This window comes from Rhinolophus hipposideros (assembly GCF_964194185.1).
Source record: "Rhinolophus hipposideros genome assembly, chromosome: 24".
NCBI classification, from domain to species: domain Eukaryota; kingdom Metazoa; phylum Chordata; class Mammalia; order Chiroptera; family Rhinolophidae; genus Rhinolophus; species Rhinolophus hipposideros.
The window spans coordinates 33974113-33987479 of NC_138070.1; the positions used below are offsets into that span (position 1 = coordinate 33974113).

Consider the following 13367-nt stretch of genomic DNA (forward strand, 5'->3'; position numbering starts at 1 on the left):
TATGTAAAAACAAGAAGAATGATGCTGATTAGTATATCAACAAATTAGTATGTCAATAAAAAATTAGTACATCAAAAAAATTGTTATTGAATCAATGGTGTTGAATTAACAGCACATACAGATCAAAGGAACTGTTCGATCATTTGTGGAGTAGGCAAATAGAACTCAGGAACCCCGTTAAATTTGAATTTTAGATAAACAAGAAATAATTTTTTTTTAGTATGAATATATCCCCAATATTGCATGGGACATACTTACATTAAAAAACGTTCATTATTTATTTAAAAAAATATTAATTGTAAATTCAAGTGTAACTGGGTGCCTTATATTTTTATTTACTAAATCTGATAGTCCAATCATAAAAGAATCTAGGAAATGATTTGTCTAGATTTTTGCAAGGAAGATAGGATTACCGAGATGATTGAGCAGGTTGGGTGGTGCAGGTAGGGTAGGGGGCTATAGGGAAAGTTATGCCAGGAATATGGTTCAGAAGCACCATTAAATATGGAAATGACATTTCAAACCTATTAAAATTCTTTTTCTGGGTATAACAATTATTTTACTTTTTTATTGTGGTAAAATATACATAATATAAAATTTACCATTTAAACCATTTTTAAGTGTAAAGTTTAGTGGCATTAAATACATTTACATCATTGTGCAAACATCACCACTATTTTTTAGATAAAGTCTTTAGAACTTTCTCATCTTCCCAAACTGAAACTGTCCCCATTAAACACTAACTCCCTGTGTCCCCTCTCTGTAGCCACTGGGAACCACCATTCTACTTTCTGTCTCTATGAATTGGACCTCATATTAGTAGAATCATACAATGTTTGTCCTTTTATGCCTTGCTTCTTTTACATAGCATAATGTCTTCAACGTTTATCTATTTGTAGCATATGTCAAAATTTCTTTTTTTTAAAGGCTGAATAATTTTCCATTTTATGTACATACCACATGTTGTTTATCCAGTCATTCATCAATGGACATTTTGGTTGCTTTTGCCTATTACGAATAATGCTTCTGTGAACATTGGTGTACAAATATTTGTTTGAGTCCCTGTTTTCACTTCTTTTGGATATATACTCAGAAGTGATATTCCTGGATTATATAGTTAGTTAGCTTTGTTTGATTTTTTGAAGAACGACCATACATTTTCCACAGCTGCACCATTTTACATTTTCATAGGCAATGCACAAAGTTCCAATTTCTTGAAATCCTGACCCACTCTTGTTGTTTTCTGTTTATTTAATAAAAATTGTCCTAATGGTTATAAGGTGGTATCTCATTGTGGTTTAGATTTGAATTCCCAAATTATTAGTGATATGGAATATTTTTTCATGTGCTTACTGACCATTTATATATCTTTAGAGAAATATCCAAATTCTTTGCCCATTTTTTAAATTGAGATTTTTGTTGTTGTTGTTGAGTTACAGGAGTTCTTTATATATCTGGATATCAATCTCTTATCAGATGATTTGCAAATATTTTCTCTCATTCTGAGGGTTGCCTTTTATACTCTTGTTGATTGTGTTCTTTAATGCATAAAAGTTTTAAATTTTGATAAGTCTAACATAATCTAGTTTTACTTTTGTTGCCTTTGTGTTTGGTTCTGTGCCCAAGAAATCATTGCTAAATCCAATGTCCCGAAGCTCCTCCCCTGTTTTTTTCTAAGAGTTTTATAGTGTTAGCTTTTATGTTTAGGTTTATGATCTATTTTGAGTTAATTTTTGTATATGGTATAAGATAAGGGTCCAACTTCATTTTTCTGCATGTGGCTATGTAGTTTTCCCCATAAATAACTATTTATTGAAAAGATGACTGATGCTGGCACCCTTGTTGAAAATCATTTGACTATACATGTGAGAGTTTATTTTTGGCCTCTATTCTTTCCATTGGTCTATATATCTGTCTTTATGCCAGTACCACACTTTTGATTACCATGGCTTTTGTAAGTTTAATAAGTTTTGAAATCAGAAAGTATGAGACCTCTCACTCTGTTCGTTTTTTTTCTTCAGCGTGGTTTTGGCTATTTAGAGTCCCTTGAAATTTCATATGGATTTTTCTATTTCAGCAAAACGTCATTGGGATTTTGATAAGGATTGCATTGAATGTGTAGATTACTCTGGGTTATATTGACATCTTAACAATATTAAGTCTTTCAATCGATGAACACGGGATACAGGATGTCTTTTCATTTATTGGTATCTTCCTTCATTTCTTTCAGCAATGTTTTGTTGTTTTCAGTGTACAAGTATTTTACCTCCTTGATTAAATTTATTCCTGAGTGTTTTAATCTTTTTGATTCTATTGTAAATAGAATTGTTCATTGGTAGTGCATAGAAACAGAATTTACTTTTGTGTGTGTTGATTTTGCATCCTGCAAGGTTGCTGAAATTTGTTTATTAGTGCTAATAGTTTTCTTTTTGCATGTGTGTGTGGAATCTATGGTTTTCTACATATATTATCATACTGTCTTCAAACAGAGATAATTTTACTTTTTCCTTTCCAATTTGGATGCTGTTTGTTTGTTTGTTTGTTTATTTATTTATGTATTTATTTATTTATTGCCTAATAGCTCTGGATAAAACTTTCAATGGTATGTTGAATAGAAGTGGTGAAAGCAGGAATCCTTGCCTCATTCTTAATCACAGAGAAAAAGCTTACAGTCGTTCACCATTGAGCATGAGATTGGCTGTGGGCTTTTCATATATAGCCTATTTTATATTGAGATGGTTTTCCTGTATTCCTAATTTGTTCAGTGTTTTTATTATGAAAGCATCTTGAATTTTGTCATATGTTTTTTCTGCACAATTGAGATGATCGTGTGTTTTTCCCCCCTTCATTTTGTTAATGTTGATTTTTGTTGAATCATCCTTGCATTCGGAATAAATCCCACTTGTTCTTGGTGTATAATCTTTTTAATATGCTGTTGAATTTGTTTTGCTAGTATTTTCTTGAAGATTTTTACATCAGTATTCATCAAGTGTATTGACCTGTAGTTTTCTTTTCTTATAGAGTCTTTTTCTGGCTATGGTAATACTACCTTCATAAAGTTTGTAAGTGTTACCTATTTTTCAGTTGTTTTTGGAAGAGTTTGAGAAAGATTGGTGTAAATCTCTTTACTAGATATAGCTCTATTCATATTTTTTATTTCTTCATGATTCAGTCTTGGCATATTGTGTGTTTCTAGAATTTGTCTGTTTCATCTAAGTTATCCAATATGTTGGTGTATAGTTCGTATTCCTCTCCTATAATCCTTTTTATTCCTGTAAAATTGGTAGCAATGTCTGATTGTTACTTATTTGCATCTTTTCTTTTCTTAGTTAATCTAAATAAAGTTTTGTCAATTTTGTTGATCTTTTCTAAGAACCAACTCTTGGTTTTGTTAGTGTTTCTCTATTTTTCTATTCTCTATTTTAATCTCTTCTTTAATCCTTCTTATTATTCTTTCTTCTGCTACCTTTGATTTTAGTTTATCTTTTTTTTTCTAGTTCCTTAAGGTGAAAAGTTAGGTTGTTGACTTGAGACTTTTCTTCTTTTTTAATGTGTCTGCAGTTATAAATTTCCCTCATAGCACTGCTTTCTCTACATCCCATAAGTTTGTTATATTGTGTTTTCATTTTCATTTGTCTCAAGATATTTTTTAATTTTCTTGTGATTTTTTTTTCTTAGAGTCACTTGTTGTTTAAGAAGGTGTTAAGGTCCACATATTTGTGAATCTTCCAGTTTTCTTTCTGCTGTTGGCTTCTAGTTTTATTCTATTGTAATTGGAAAAGATACTTTGTATGATTTTTCTTTTAAAATTTATTAAAACTTGTTCTGTGGCCTAACACATGGTCTATCCTGGGGAATATCCATGTGCACTTGAGAAAAATGTGGGTTGTGCTATTGTTGGGTGGAGTGCTCTCTCTATATTTATTAGATCTAATTGATCTATAATGTTTCAAGTCCTGTATTTCCTTATTGATTTTTTGTCTGGTTGTTCTATCTATTATTGAAAATGGTATGTTGAAATCTTTTACTATTATTATAAAGCTGTCCTGTATGTATGTAAGATAAACACACACGCACACACAGACACACACACCATAGTACCTTTTGTTGTCTCTTCTAACGAGAGTTTTTGACTTAAAGTTTCCCTGCTCTCTTTTGGTTACTATTTGCACATTTTTAAGTCAGCTTCAGCTCTGGAGCCTGGATGGTAATGACTGAAGCCCAGAGTGTCTCTAAAGCAGGAATATAAATATTTACATTAATATAATTTTATATATTATATAATTTAATGCACACACACTCTTTTGTTACTATTTGCACAGAATATCTTTTTCCATTCTTTCATTTTTTAAAAAAATTATTTATTGGGTGACAATTGTTAATGAAATTACATAATTTCGGGTGTACAATTCTGTATTACATCGTCTATAAATCCCATTGTGTGTTCACCACCCAGAGTCAGTTCTCCTTCCATCACCATATATTTGATCCCCCTTACCCTCATCTCCCTCCCCCCACCCCCCTTACCCTCTGGTAACCACTAAACTATTGTCTGTGTCTATGAGTTTTTGTTTCTCATTTGTTTGTCTTGTTTTTGGTTTATATACCACATATCAGGGAAATCATAGGGTTCTCTGCTTTTTCTGTCCCTTAGATCTAAAGTGAGTATCTTATAGACTGCATACAGTTGGATACTGTTTTTTCATTCTGCAAATATATGCCTTTTGATTAGGTAATTTAATCCATTTACATTCATTTAAAGTAATTACTGGTATGGAAACACTTTTGCTATTTTGTTATTTGTTTTCTGTATATCCTATAGTTTTTTTCTCCCTCATCGCCTCCATGACTCCCTTCTTTTGTATTTAGTTATTTTTTTTATAGTGACAACTTTTGATTCCCCTTTTATTTCCTTTTGTGTACATTGTATAGATATTTTAATTGTGATTAAAAAGTGGCTATTGCATTACTGTCCTAAAGTTATGACATTCTGTCTTATATTGATACTAGTTAATTTTAATCATGTACAAAAACTATTCCTTTACAGCTCTGTCCCTCTTCACATTATTGAAGTCACAAATTACATCTTTATATACTGTGTACCCATTAATATAGATTCATAAGTATTTTTTATTCATTTATCTTTAAATCCTATAAAAAATAAGAAGTGGAGTTGTAAACTAAAATTACAATAATATTGGCTTTTACATTTTAAAAATGTATTTACCTTCACCAGAGAACTTTATGTTTTCATATCGTTTCAAGTTACTGCCTAGCATCCTTTCATTTCAACTTGAGGGACTTCATGTAACAGTTATTTATTTATTTATTAAGTTTGTAAATATGTCAACATTTATGCCATGAATGCCTTCGGCTGAAATACTGTCGAACACACTTTCACAATAAGGTACCCAAAGCAACAGTTTCCAATACAAGAGCCAAGTAACATCCAACTCTCCAATGTGTAGAGCATCTTGTCATTTCTAGAGAACTCTTTCCACATTTTTAAGTCAGCTTCAGCTCTGGAGCCTGGATGGTAATGACTGAAGCCCAGAGTGTCTCTAAAGATGCTGCATGAGAAGTTTCGCTGTTCCGTCAGTGGTTGGGAGCTCCATTAACTGACGAGGAGGCAAGGTGAGATGAATTGGAACTTGTAGAGGGGAACTGGGTTCTGTACTTAGGGATATCAGTGACTGTGCTTTTCTTAGCTTACATCTGTCCTGCGATTTATTTTCCTTATCATGTGATTGTCGGCTGGAACCTGGGATCATTTCATGTCTTTTCCTTCTTCTGTGCCAGATTGGCTCGATGGGGTCACAGGTAATTGAATCGGATGATATCAGTTGGATGCTTATCAGAGGATCGCCAGGGTGGGAGCTCTTTCTCCCCTGGCTGATTCTTCTTTCTTAAAGAGGAAGAGGATTGGAAAAGTTGATGAAGAAGACTGATTTCCCTCTCGAGAACTGCCTGTAACTGGTTGAACATCAACAATCACAAACCCATCTTTGGGAGGTGTCTTAGACTTGGTAACATGAAGTTCTTTCACCATTTGAATATAGTCCTTCTTCCATATACCCTGCTCAAAGGGAGTTGGAGAAAAACTGATGTACCAATTAAACCATAAACATTTGAGTATCCAGAGCTGATCCAGCTCAGTTAAGTTTTTCAAAAGCCAGCTCACCTGTGCACAATGACAAAGGCTTTGGGGGTCCAGGAAAGAAAAGAAGTAGAAAGATAACACCCTTGGAAGCTTGGTAGTAAATTCCAGAGTTTCTGCCGGAATTTTTTCCTGAAGCTTTCGACAGCAGAACTTTTGCTGTGACAGGGAGCAGCGTTTGAACAGTCCTGTCAGGATTCTTCTTTGAGAGTCTGCCCTTTTGTCAAACCATTTTCCAAGCAGATCTCTTCTTTCTTCAAATACTTGGTCATTCAAAAGCTGATGGTTTAGGGGTGTCCAGGTACTCATTTTTGTCTGCATTTTGGGACCATCTGTGATTTTTGGAGGTGCAAATGCCATCATGAAATAACTGTATATTCTTCCATAAGAAAAACTATACCTCTTTTAGCTCGTCTCCCTCTTCAAGCCTCAAGTGCTGGTGTTGCCATAGTTGCTTTTTCTTTTCCATGTAGCATTTATTTTAAGACAATTGTAATGGTAATTGAATCTCTCAGCTTTTACTTATCTGAGAATGTCCTGATTTCTCCCTCATTTTTGAAGGAGATTTCTCCCTCATTTTTACTTTTGCTGCATATTCTCGGTTTATTGTTTTTTGTTTTTTGTTCGCTTTGTCCACTTTGAATATATCATTTCACTATTTTGTCCTGTAAGATTTCTGATGAGATATCCACTGATAGCTTTAATTGGGGATCCTTTGTACATGTCACGTTGCTTTTCTCTTGCCCGTTTCAAGAATCTCTCTTTGTCTTTGGCTTTGACAGTTTGATTGTAATATGTCTTGGTGTGGGTCTCCTGGTTAATGCTGCTTGGATCTCATTGAAGCTTCTTGGCTTTGTGTATCCATGTATCCTCAAATTTGAGGGGTTTTCAGCCATTGTTTCTTCAAGTAATATATCTGCCCTTTTCTTTCTTCTCCTTTTGGGGAGAAGATAATGAGTATAGTTATATGCTTACTGATGTTGCATAAGTCCCTTAGGCTCTGTTCACTTTTCTTCATTATTTTTACTTTTTGCTCCTCAGACTCAATAATTTAAAATGACCTGCATTCAAGTTTGCCCATTCCTTTTTCTGCCTGTTTGAATCTGATGTTGAACTCCCATGGTGAATTTTTCTGTTTAGATATTGTATTTTTCAGCTCCAGAATTTGTTTAGTTCTTTTTTTATAGCTTCTATCTCATTATTAATATTCTCATTTTGTTCATATATCCTTTCCTTGGTTTCTTTGTCCATGATTTTCTTTAGCTCTTTGAGCATATTTATGACAGTTGTTTTATATTCATTGTCTAGTAAGTCCATTGCATGTAATTCTTTGAAACAGTGGTGGGTCACAGCATATGAAACCTTCAGGGGGACTCCAGACCCATGGATGCCTGGGGGCAAGGTATTACAGGCAGAGGAATACAATAGAACATCTAAGGCCACGAGAAAAAGCTGGTATGAGACTCTGAGAAAGTAAAACATGTAAAAGCAGCCAGCGGGGGAAAAAATGCACACACAGGACCCAGGTCCAGAAAATATTTAACACGGTCTTAAGCCTTCACCCTGGGCTGATTTCAAAGCTCAGGAGCCCACTAAATAGTGATGGCATTCCCCTCAAATCTGCAAAGACTGGGAGAGGTGACTGTTTTTATTTTCCCCCCTTCTTGGGCCTCCCTGCCCCATTCCAGTTCAAGCTGTTGTTTCTCAGTCTAGTTGTGTAGGACACAGCTCCCTGGCCTATGTTGGTATTAGGAGACTTACGTGCCCCCTCCCTCACCCCCCCCTCCCCCCCCGCTGAGGCAGTTGGTCCTCAGTCGTCAGTCGGCCACTCAGTCAGTCGGCCACTCACAATAGCTCATGGTAGCTCATGGTAGCTCTTGCCTGCTGCCCGTCACTCACGCCAACCTCCAGCTGCTCATGGCAGCCCAGCTCCAGGGAGAGCTGTTGTTCACAATCTTAGCGGTAGAGGGTGCAGCTCACTGGCCATGTGGGAATCAAACCAGCGATCTCCGCGTTAGGAGCATCGCGTTCCAACCACCTGAGCCACTGGGCTGGCCCTGACTGTTTTTTTTAAATGCCCAATTTTCTACAAAAAAAACACAAGGCATACAAGAAACGGGAACATGGCTCATTTAGAGGAACAAAGTAAATCTCTAGAAATAGTTTCTAAAGAAACATATGAACCTGAGGAAGTCCAAACTTTGCCAACATTTACTGTCGGAGCTCGAAGTCAGATGAGAAAAAACTAGTCTGCTGGGAAGCCTACAGATAGCCCAGAACATTGCAAACAAATTCCATTTTGCTCCTTCTATCTTGAGGGAGGGAACTGAGATTTGGGATGCTTTTCCTTGACTGTGCCGTGCTATGCTGGGATGGAGTTGGGCAAGGGCAAGCAAAACACCATGAAATTTCCTACTATTTTGAATGTGCCTTTTTATTGATTGAGCACTTATTTGTTTGCTTAAACATTTCACTGGCTTCCAGAGCTCCTATAAAGTTATTTTGGTCAGTTATGTAGTTATTTATTTGATGTTTCCCTAGGGAAACACAGGCCTGAAACTTCCCACTCTGTGTCTTATTGACATCACTCTCAATTATATACCAATTTTCTTGAGACTTTTGCTTTCAAATGGGATGTTTTGCTAGTAATTGGTGATCAGTGTGGTGAAATTAGACAATACAATTCCCACTACAAACCCAGCTCTGATTGGTTCTCTTTTCCCCAGTACAAGCACGGAGGACCCATCATTGCTGTGCAGGTGGAGAATGAATACGGTTCCTATAACAAAGACCCTGCCTATATGCCTTACATCAAGAAAGTAAGTGTCAGTCGATTCATTTCTTCACATTCCTTCCTCTGGAATGTATTATGGGCTATGGTGTCACATGTGGGTCTAGTATTTTTCTCATATTGATACCACATTTCTCAGTACCATTCATTAATTTGTGAGTTCTTTCTTTTATTTCAACAGGGTTGTCACTTATTTACCTGTTATTGATTGAGTTTAATTGGGAATGGCATTACATACATAGTGTTGCAGGGGCTGAGAAAAACAAATTGACTTAACTGAGTGGTGATGATTAGAGAAGTCTTTTTGGAGAAGCTGCTCTCATTTCAGCATCTAAAGCAGTGGTTCCCAGCTTCCGCTGCACATTGGCTTCATCTGGGGGAATTTTTAAAAATCTGTATGCCCAGGTCATATGCCGTACCAATTTAAGAATCTCGGGTGGCGCTCAGACTTCTGATTCCAATGTGTGGGAGAGGTGGAGAGCCATGGATTTAATACATGGCAAAACAGAGAAGGGCAGGGCTAGAGGAACACTTTAAAAGAACAGGCTAATACTCAGACCTGGTTTCTGTGCCTTAGTAGCTGAGTCAAATGAACAAATGCATTTCTTAAAACCTCCATTTTCTCTTCTATGGAGTGGGACTAATAGGAGTATTTGCCTCTTTGAATTGTGCCCATATGTGTGGTCACATGGCTCAGGACTGTTCTAGACATACAGTAAGTAGTAAGTGAATAAGACTTTGATAGAATCACTGGTATTGGTTTTGGAGTACTTTGAATGGTCAGCCATGATGTGAGTTGAGGAAATGTTAAGTGGCCTCTATGAAATCACCTAATTAAAGCTGCTCTGGCTTTGGCTTTTGATGTCCTTGGCAGCCTCTCTTCTTCTGTCAAAGGCAGATTCATTTTCCATCTGGAAATTACTTTAGTCCCTGCAGAGAGGTAGACTAAGGCCTGAGCACTTCAGCTTGTAGTTTCATGTATATATATGTGTATATATATATACATACATACACACATATTTTGCAACTTTTTTCCTCATCTTTCCTTCCTGTATCTCAGAATTTGGGATTACTTTCCTTCATCCTGAAGAACATTCTTCAGATTTCTTTACTGAGAGTGTTTAGGGCCAAACTCTCTACACTTTTGCTTTTCTGGGTTTGTGTTTATATACCTCTCAATTTTGAAAGATATTTTCCCTGGGCTACAATTCTATGTTGAAAATTTTCTCTCAGCACATTGAAGACATTATTCTAGTCTTTCTAGCATTGATTTTGATGCTGAAAAGTCAGCTGTTACTCTAATTTTTATTTCTCTATGGGTAATCTGTTTTCTATCATTGCTTTTTCTTTTTCTTTTCTTTTTTTGTTTTTAGTTTCAGCTTGTAGCTTCTTATCCCCTCTTCCCCACCCTTCTCCCATGCAGAAAGCCCTTGGCGTAGGGAGCAAGACTGTCTCTAGGAAGAGTGACATTCCCAAAGTTGGAAAGGAGAGAGTTCAGTCCTGATGGTCAAGTGCAGCCAGAGCCATCTCCACCTTTGTCTTTGAATTGGCGAGGAAGATCCCAGCGGGGGTGCAGGACAGGAGTGCTCTTTCTGTTACACCTCACTCCCTCCACCTACTTCTAGGATCTGGGGCTTCTCTAGCTTGTGTTTACCGAACTACTGAGATGCAGAGGAGCAGAGCTCCACTGAGGGGAGGGGAGGAGGTCCTTCAGGGACCTCTCCTGCTCAGTGCCACATCCCTGGTATCTGGGAAAGGCATCCGCCTGTGAGACAGATAGGCAGAGAGACGCAGCACGGCACAGCCTCTGTCATCCTAGAGCTCTTGGGAGGGTCCTTTCCTGAGCTGCCATGTAACGTTTTCTGGGGTGTTACGGACATGCGGACACCAACAGCATAGATGATGACCTTTTCACCGTGTGCACAGTGGAGACAAGAATGCCATACTCTAAGGCTGCTGTGGGAACACAGTGGAATAATAAGCATAAAGCCCCCAACTGCGCTTGGCAGATGGCTGGTGCTCAGGAAGCAGTAATCATCCCTTAGAGTGTGTAGCCAGTAATTCAGTGCCTGTGAAAGGTCATGTGTGAATGGTACAGCTATAAAAGATGGTTATTGTCCATGTTTCCAGCCTCCCAGCCCCCACAAGGCTGGATGCACATGGTGGGAACCTAAGGAAAGCTTGTTAAATATCAGTGAATGACTGGTTGGAGAGCTGGTGAGTACAGGGCTTGATAAAAATCTCACCTCGCCTAATGGGTTAAATTCCTGCAACTTCTTCTGTTTCAGGAATTAGAGCCCCTCTGTTCCTTCCTTACCAGCATCTGGGATCAGACATGAGCTTTACTCGTCTACTGGATTATCCCTCTGACTCCTCTCATTTCCAAAAGAATTGGGTTGCAATAAGCAGTCTTGTCATAATACCTGCAGGGAAAAATACCTGCAGGGAAATGATGGGCAAATCCTCCTTGCTGGTGTTTCTGACCCCAGATTGCCCACAGCCTTTGAAGGTAGACGGACTCTGAGTTCAAGTTCATGCTCGTCAGCTCTGTACCCATTGACGCTTTACCCAGCCTCTCTGAGTCTGTACTGTTCAGATGCTAACTGTGAAGACTGAATAGGACAGTCTATGTAAAGTGCTTGGCAGAAGGCCTGAATGATTGTAAATGCACCACAGTGTTAGCAGTTGTTCTGAGTGGGAAAATTGTTATTGCCCCTCAGCACAGCGTGTGTTTCCTCCACTTCATCATTTGATTTACAACCTTGAGGGAGCACTTCCTGTTCTGGGCATGTGCAGTGTATTGTGGACACGTGACCGTGACATGGCTGATAACCACAGCCCACCCTTCTGGGTGTGGGGAAGGGATGGACTGCTTGCTTCTGGTGAGGGTGAAAAGGAGGGGTGGGCTGTCCCGGAGGCCCTGACCCACTCTTGGATCCCTGCGGTCTTTTTCTGAGTGACAGTGTGACAGCTGGCTTTGCCGAGTTGGCTTCTGAGTAGTCCTGTCTAGGAATAGCACAGCAGCCAGACCGGGCACTTTGCCAGGTCAGGAGCAGCCAAAGGCTGCCAGAGCCTGACAGCCCTGCTGCCGCCATGGCTGGACTTCCAGCTGACGGGAGCTTTGTTGAACATGCCACGTATAGACAGGGTGGGTTTCTCTGTTTCCTGTAGAGAAATAAATGCTTTATATGAATCTCTCCCTCTTTCTCTTCTGGCAGCCTCATTTCCAGCTGTGTGACACAGCAGGAGCTCTGAGGAATGACAGACTTTGATTACTCTCATTTCCCCCCACAGGCCTTGGAGGACCGAGGAATTGTGGAGCTGCTCCTGACTTCAGACAACAAGGATGGCCTGAGCAAGGGGGTCATCCATGGAGGTACCTGCACTGGGTGTGGGAAGAAGGGTTATGGATAGAGGTACCTGGATGGAGGTCTCAAAGGCTTGGCGGGGCGGGTAGGACTGTTGCTGGAGGTAGCTGTATCGAAGGTGTGAGGGACTGGGTGGGGGGTGATGCTGGAGGTACTTGCATGGAGAACATGTGTGTGTTGTGGGGGAGGTCGTTGATGGAGGTATCTGGACGGAGGCTGTGTGGAGTGGGGGGCGTCAATGGAGGTACATGCATGGAGGCTGTGTGGGTGGAGTGAGGGGTCAGTGTCCTGGCCTGGAAATGCATGCTTTCCCCTATGTCCTAAGCCACAAGTGGAGGTGCCTGTCCTTCTCCCTTTTGCATGGTACTGGGCCCAAAGCTCTGGGCCTCAGAAAGTTGGAGCCTCCATGTCAGAGACAGGCTTGCCGTAGCCAGCTCTGTAGCTGGTTTCACATTTCTGCTGCGCATTCACGCTAGCAGTGCTCTGCAGACTACAAGACATAGGGAATGTGAGTTGGGCATCTGAGGTCTCTGAATGTCTCCAAAGGGTGCCCAAAAGATGAAACATGGGATGTACTGTAAGGATGGCTTACTCCAGTTCTGCCAAAGTTGTAGAGGTGACTGACCCTTCCCGGGGTCTGTCTACAGAGGTCTAGCTCCTACAGTGACGGAGAGTAAGTGTACAGTAGATAACCACAGCAGCTCTCTGTCCACCAGCATTGTACCCCACCTCTGCCTCTCCCTGTTACTGTAGGTGCACTGGCCCAGCTCCACATGTATGCACTGAGCCCTCTGTCACCTACTGAAGGGCTGGCTCAGCAGCTCCCTCTTCAGCCCTGTATCATCAAATTTTCTCTCTTGGGTCATTCCCACCAGCATACAAACATGTTATTATTTCTCTCTTCTGAAAGTAAAACCCTTGACTCATTTCCCTGCCCTGAGGCTGTTCAGTTTCTCTGCTCCCCTTTCAACAAATCTCCCCATGTCTGTACTCACTGCTGCCCTGACCCTTTCCTCTTGAGCTCTCTTAAACTGTGGTGATCACATTACCA

General features: G+C 39.4%; 1 protein-coding gene and 1 pseudogene across 2 annotated transcripts in view; one reads left to right on the plus strand and one right to left on the minus strand.

The window, feature by feature from the left end:
• Positions 1 to 13367, plus strand: part of GLB1L2 (galactosidase beta 1 like 2) — a gene marked incomplete at its 5' end in the record, with an annotated part of 52435 nt that overhangs the window by 18313 nt on the left and 20755 nt on the right. The window contains 2 exons of the mRNA XM_081037172.1: positions 8884 to 8976; positions 12243 to 12324. Of these exons, the coding sequence (XP_080893298.1) occupies positions 8884 to 8976; positions 12243 to 12324 (175 nt within the window). The remainder of the gene's footprint in view (positions 1 to 8883; positions 8977 to 12242; positions 12325 to 13367) is intronic.
• Positions 5042 to 7335, minus strand: LOC308492310 (F-box only protein 16-like; annotated as a pseudogene). The gene is made up of 2 exons: positions 6182 to 7335; positions 5042 to 6076 (listed from the first exon to the last, which is right to left on the minus strand). The product of its transcript is annotated as an F-box only protein 16-like (transcript).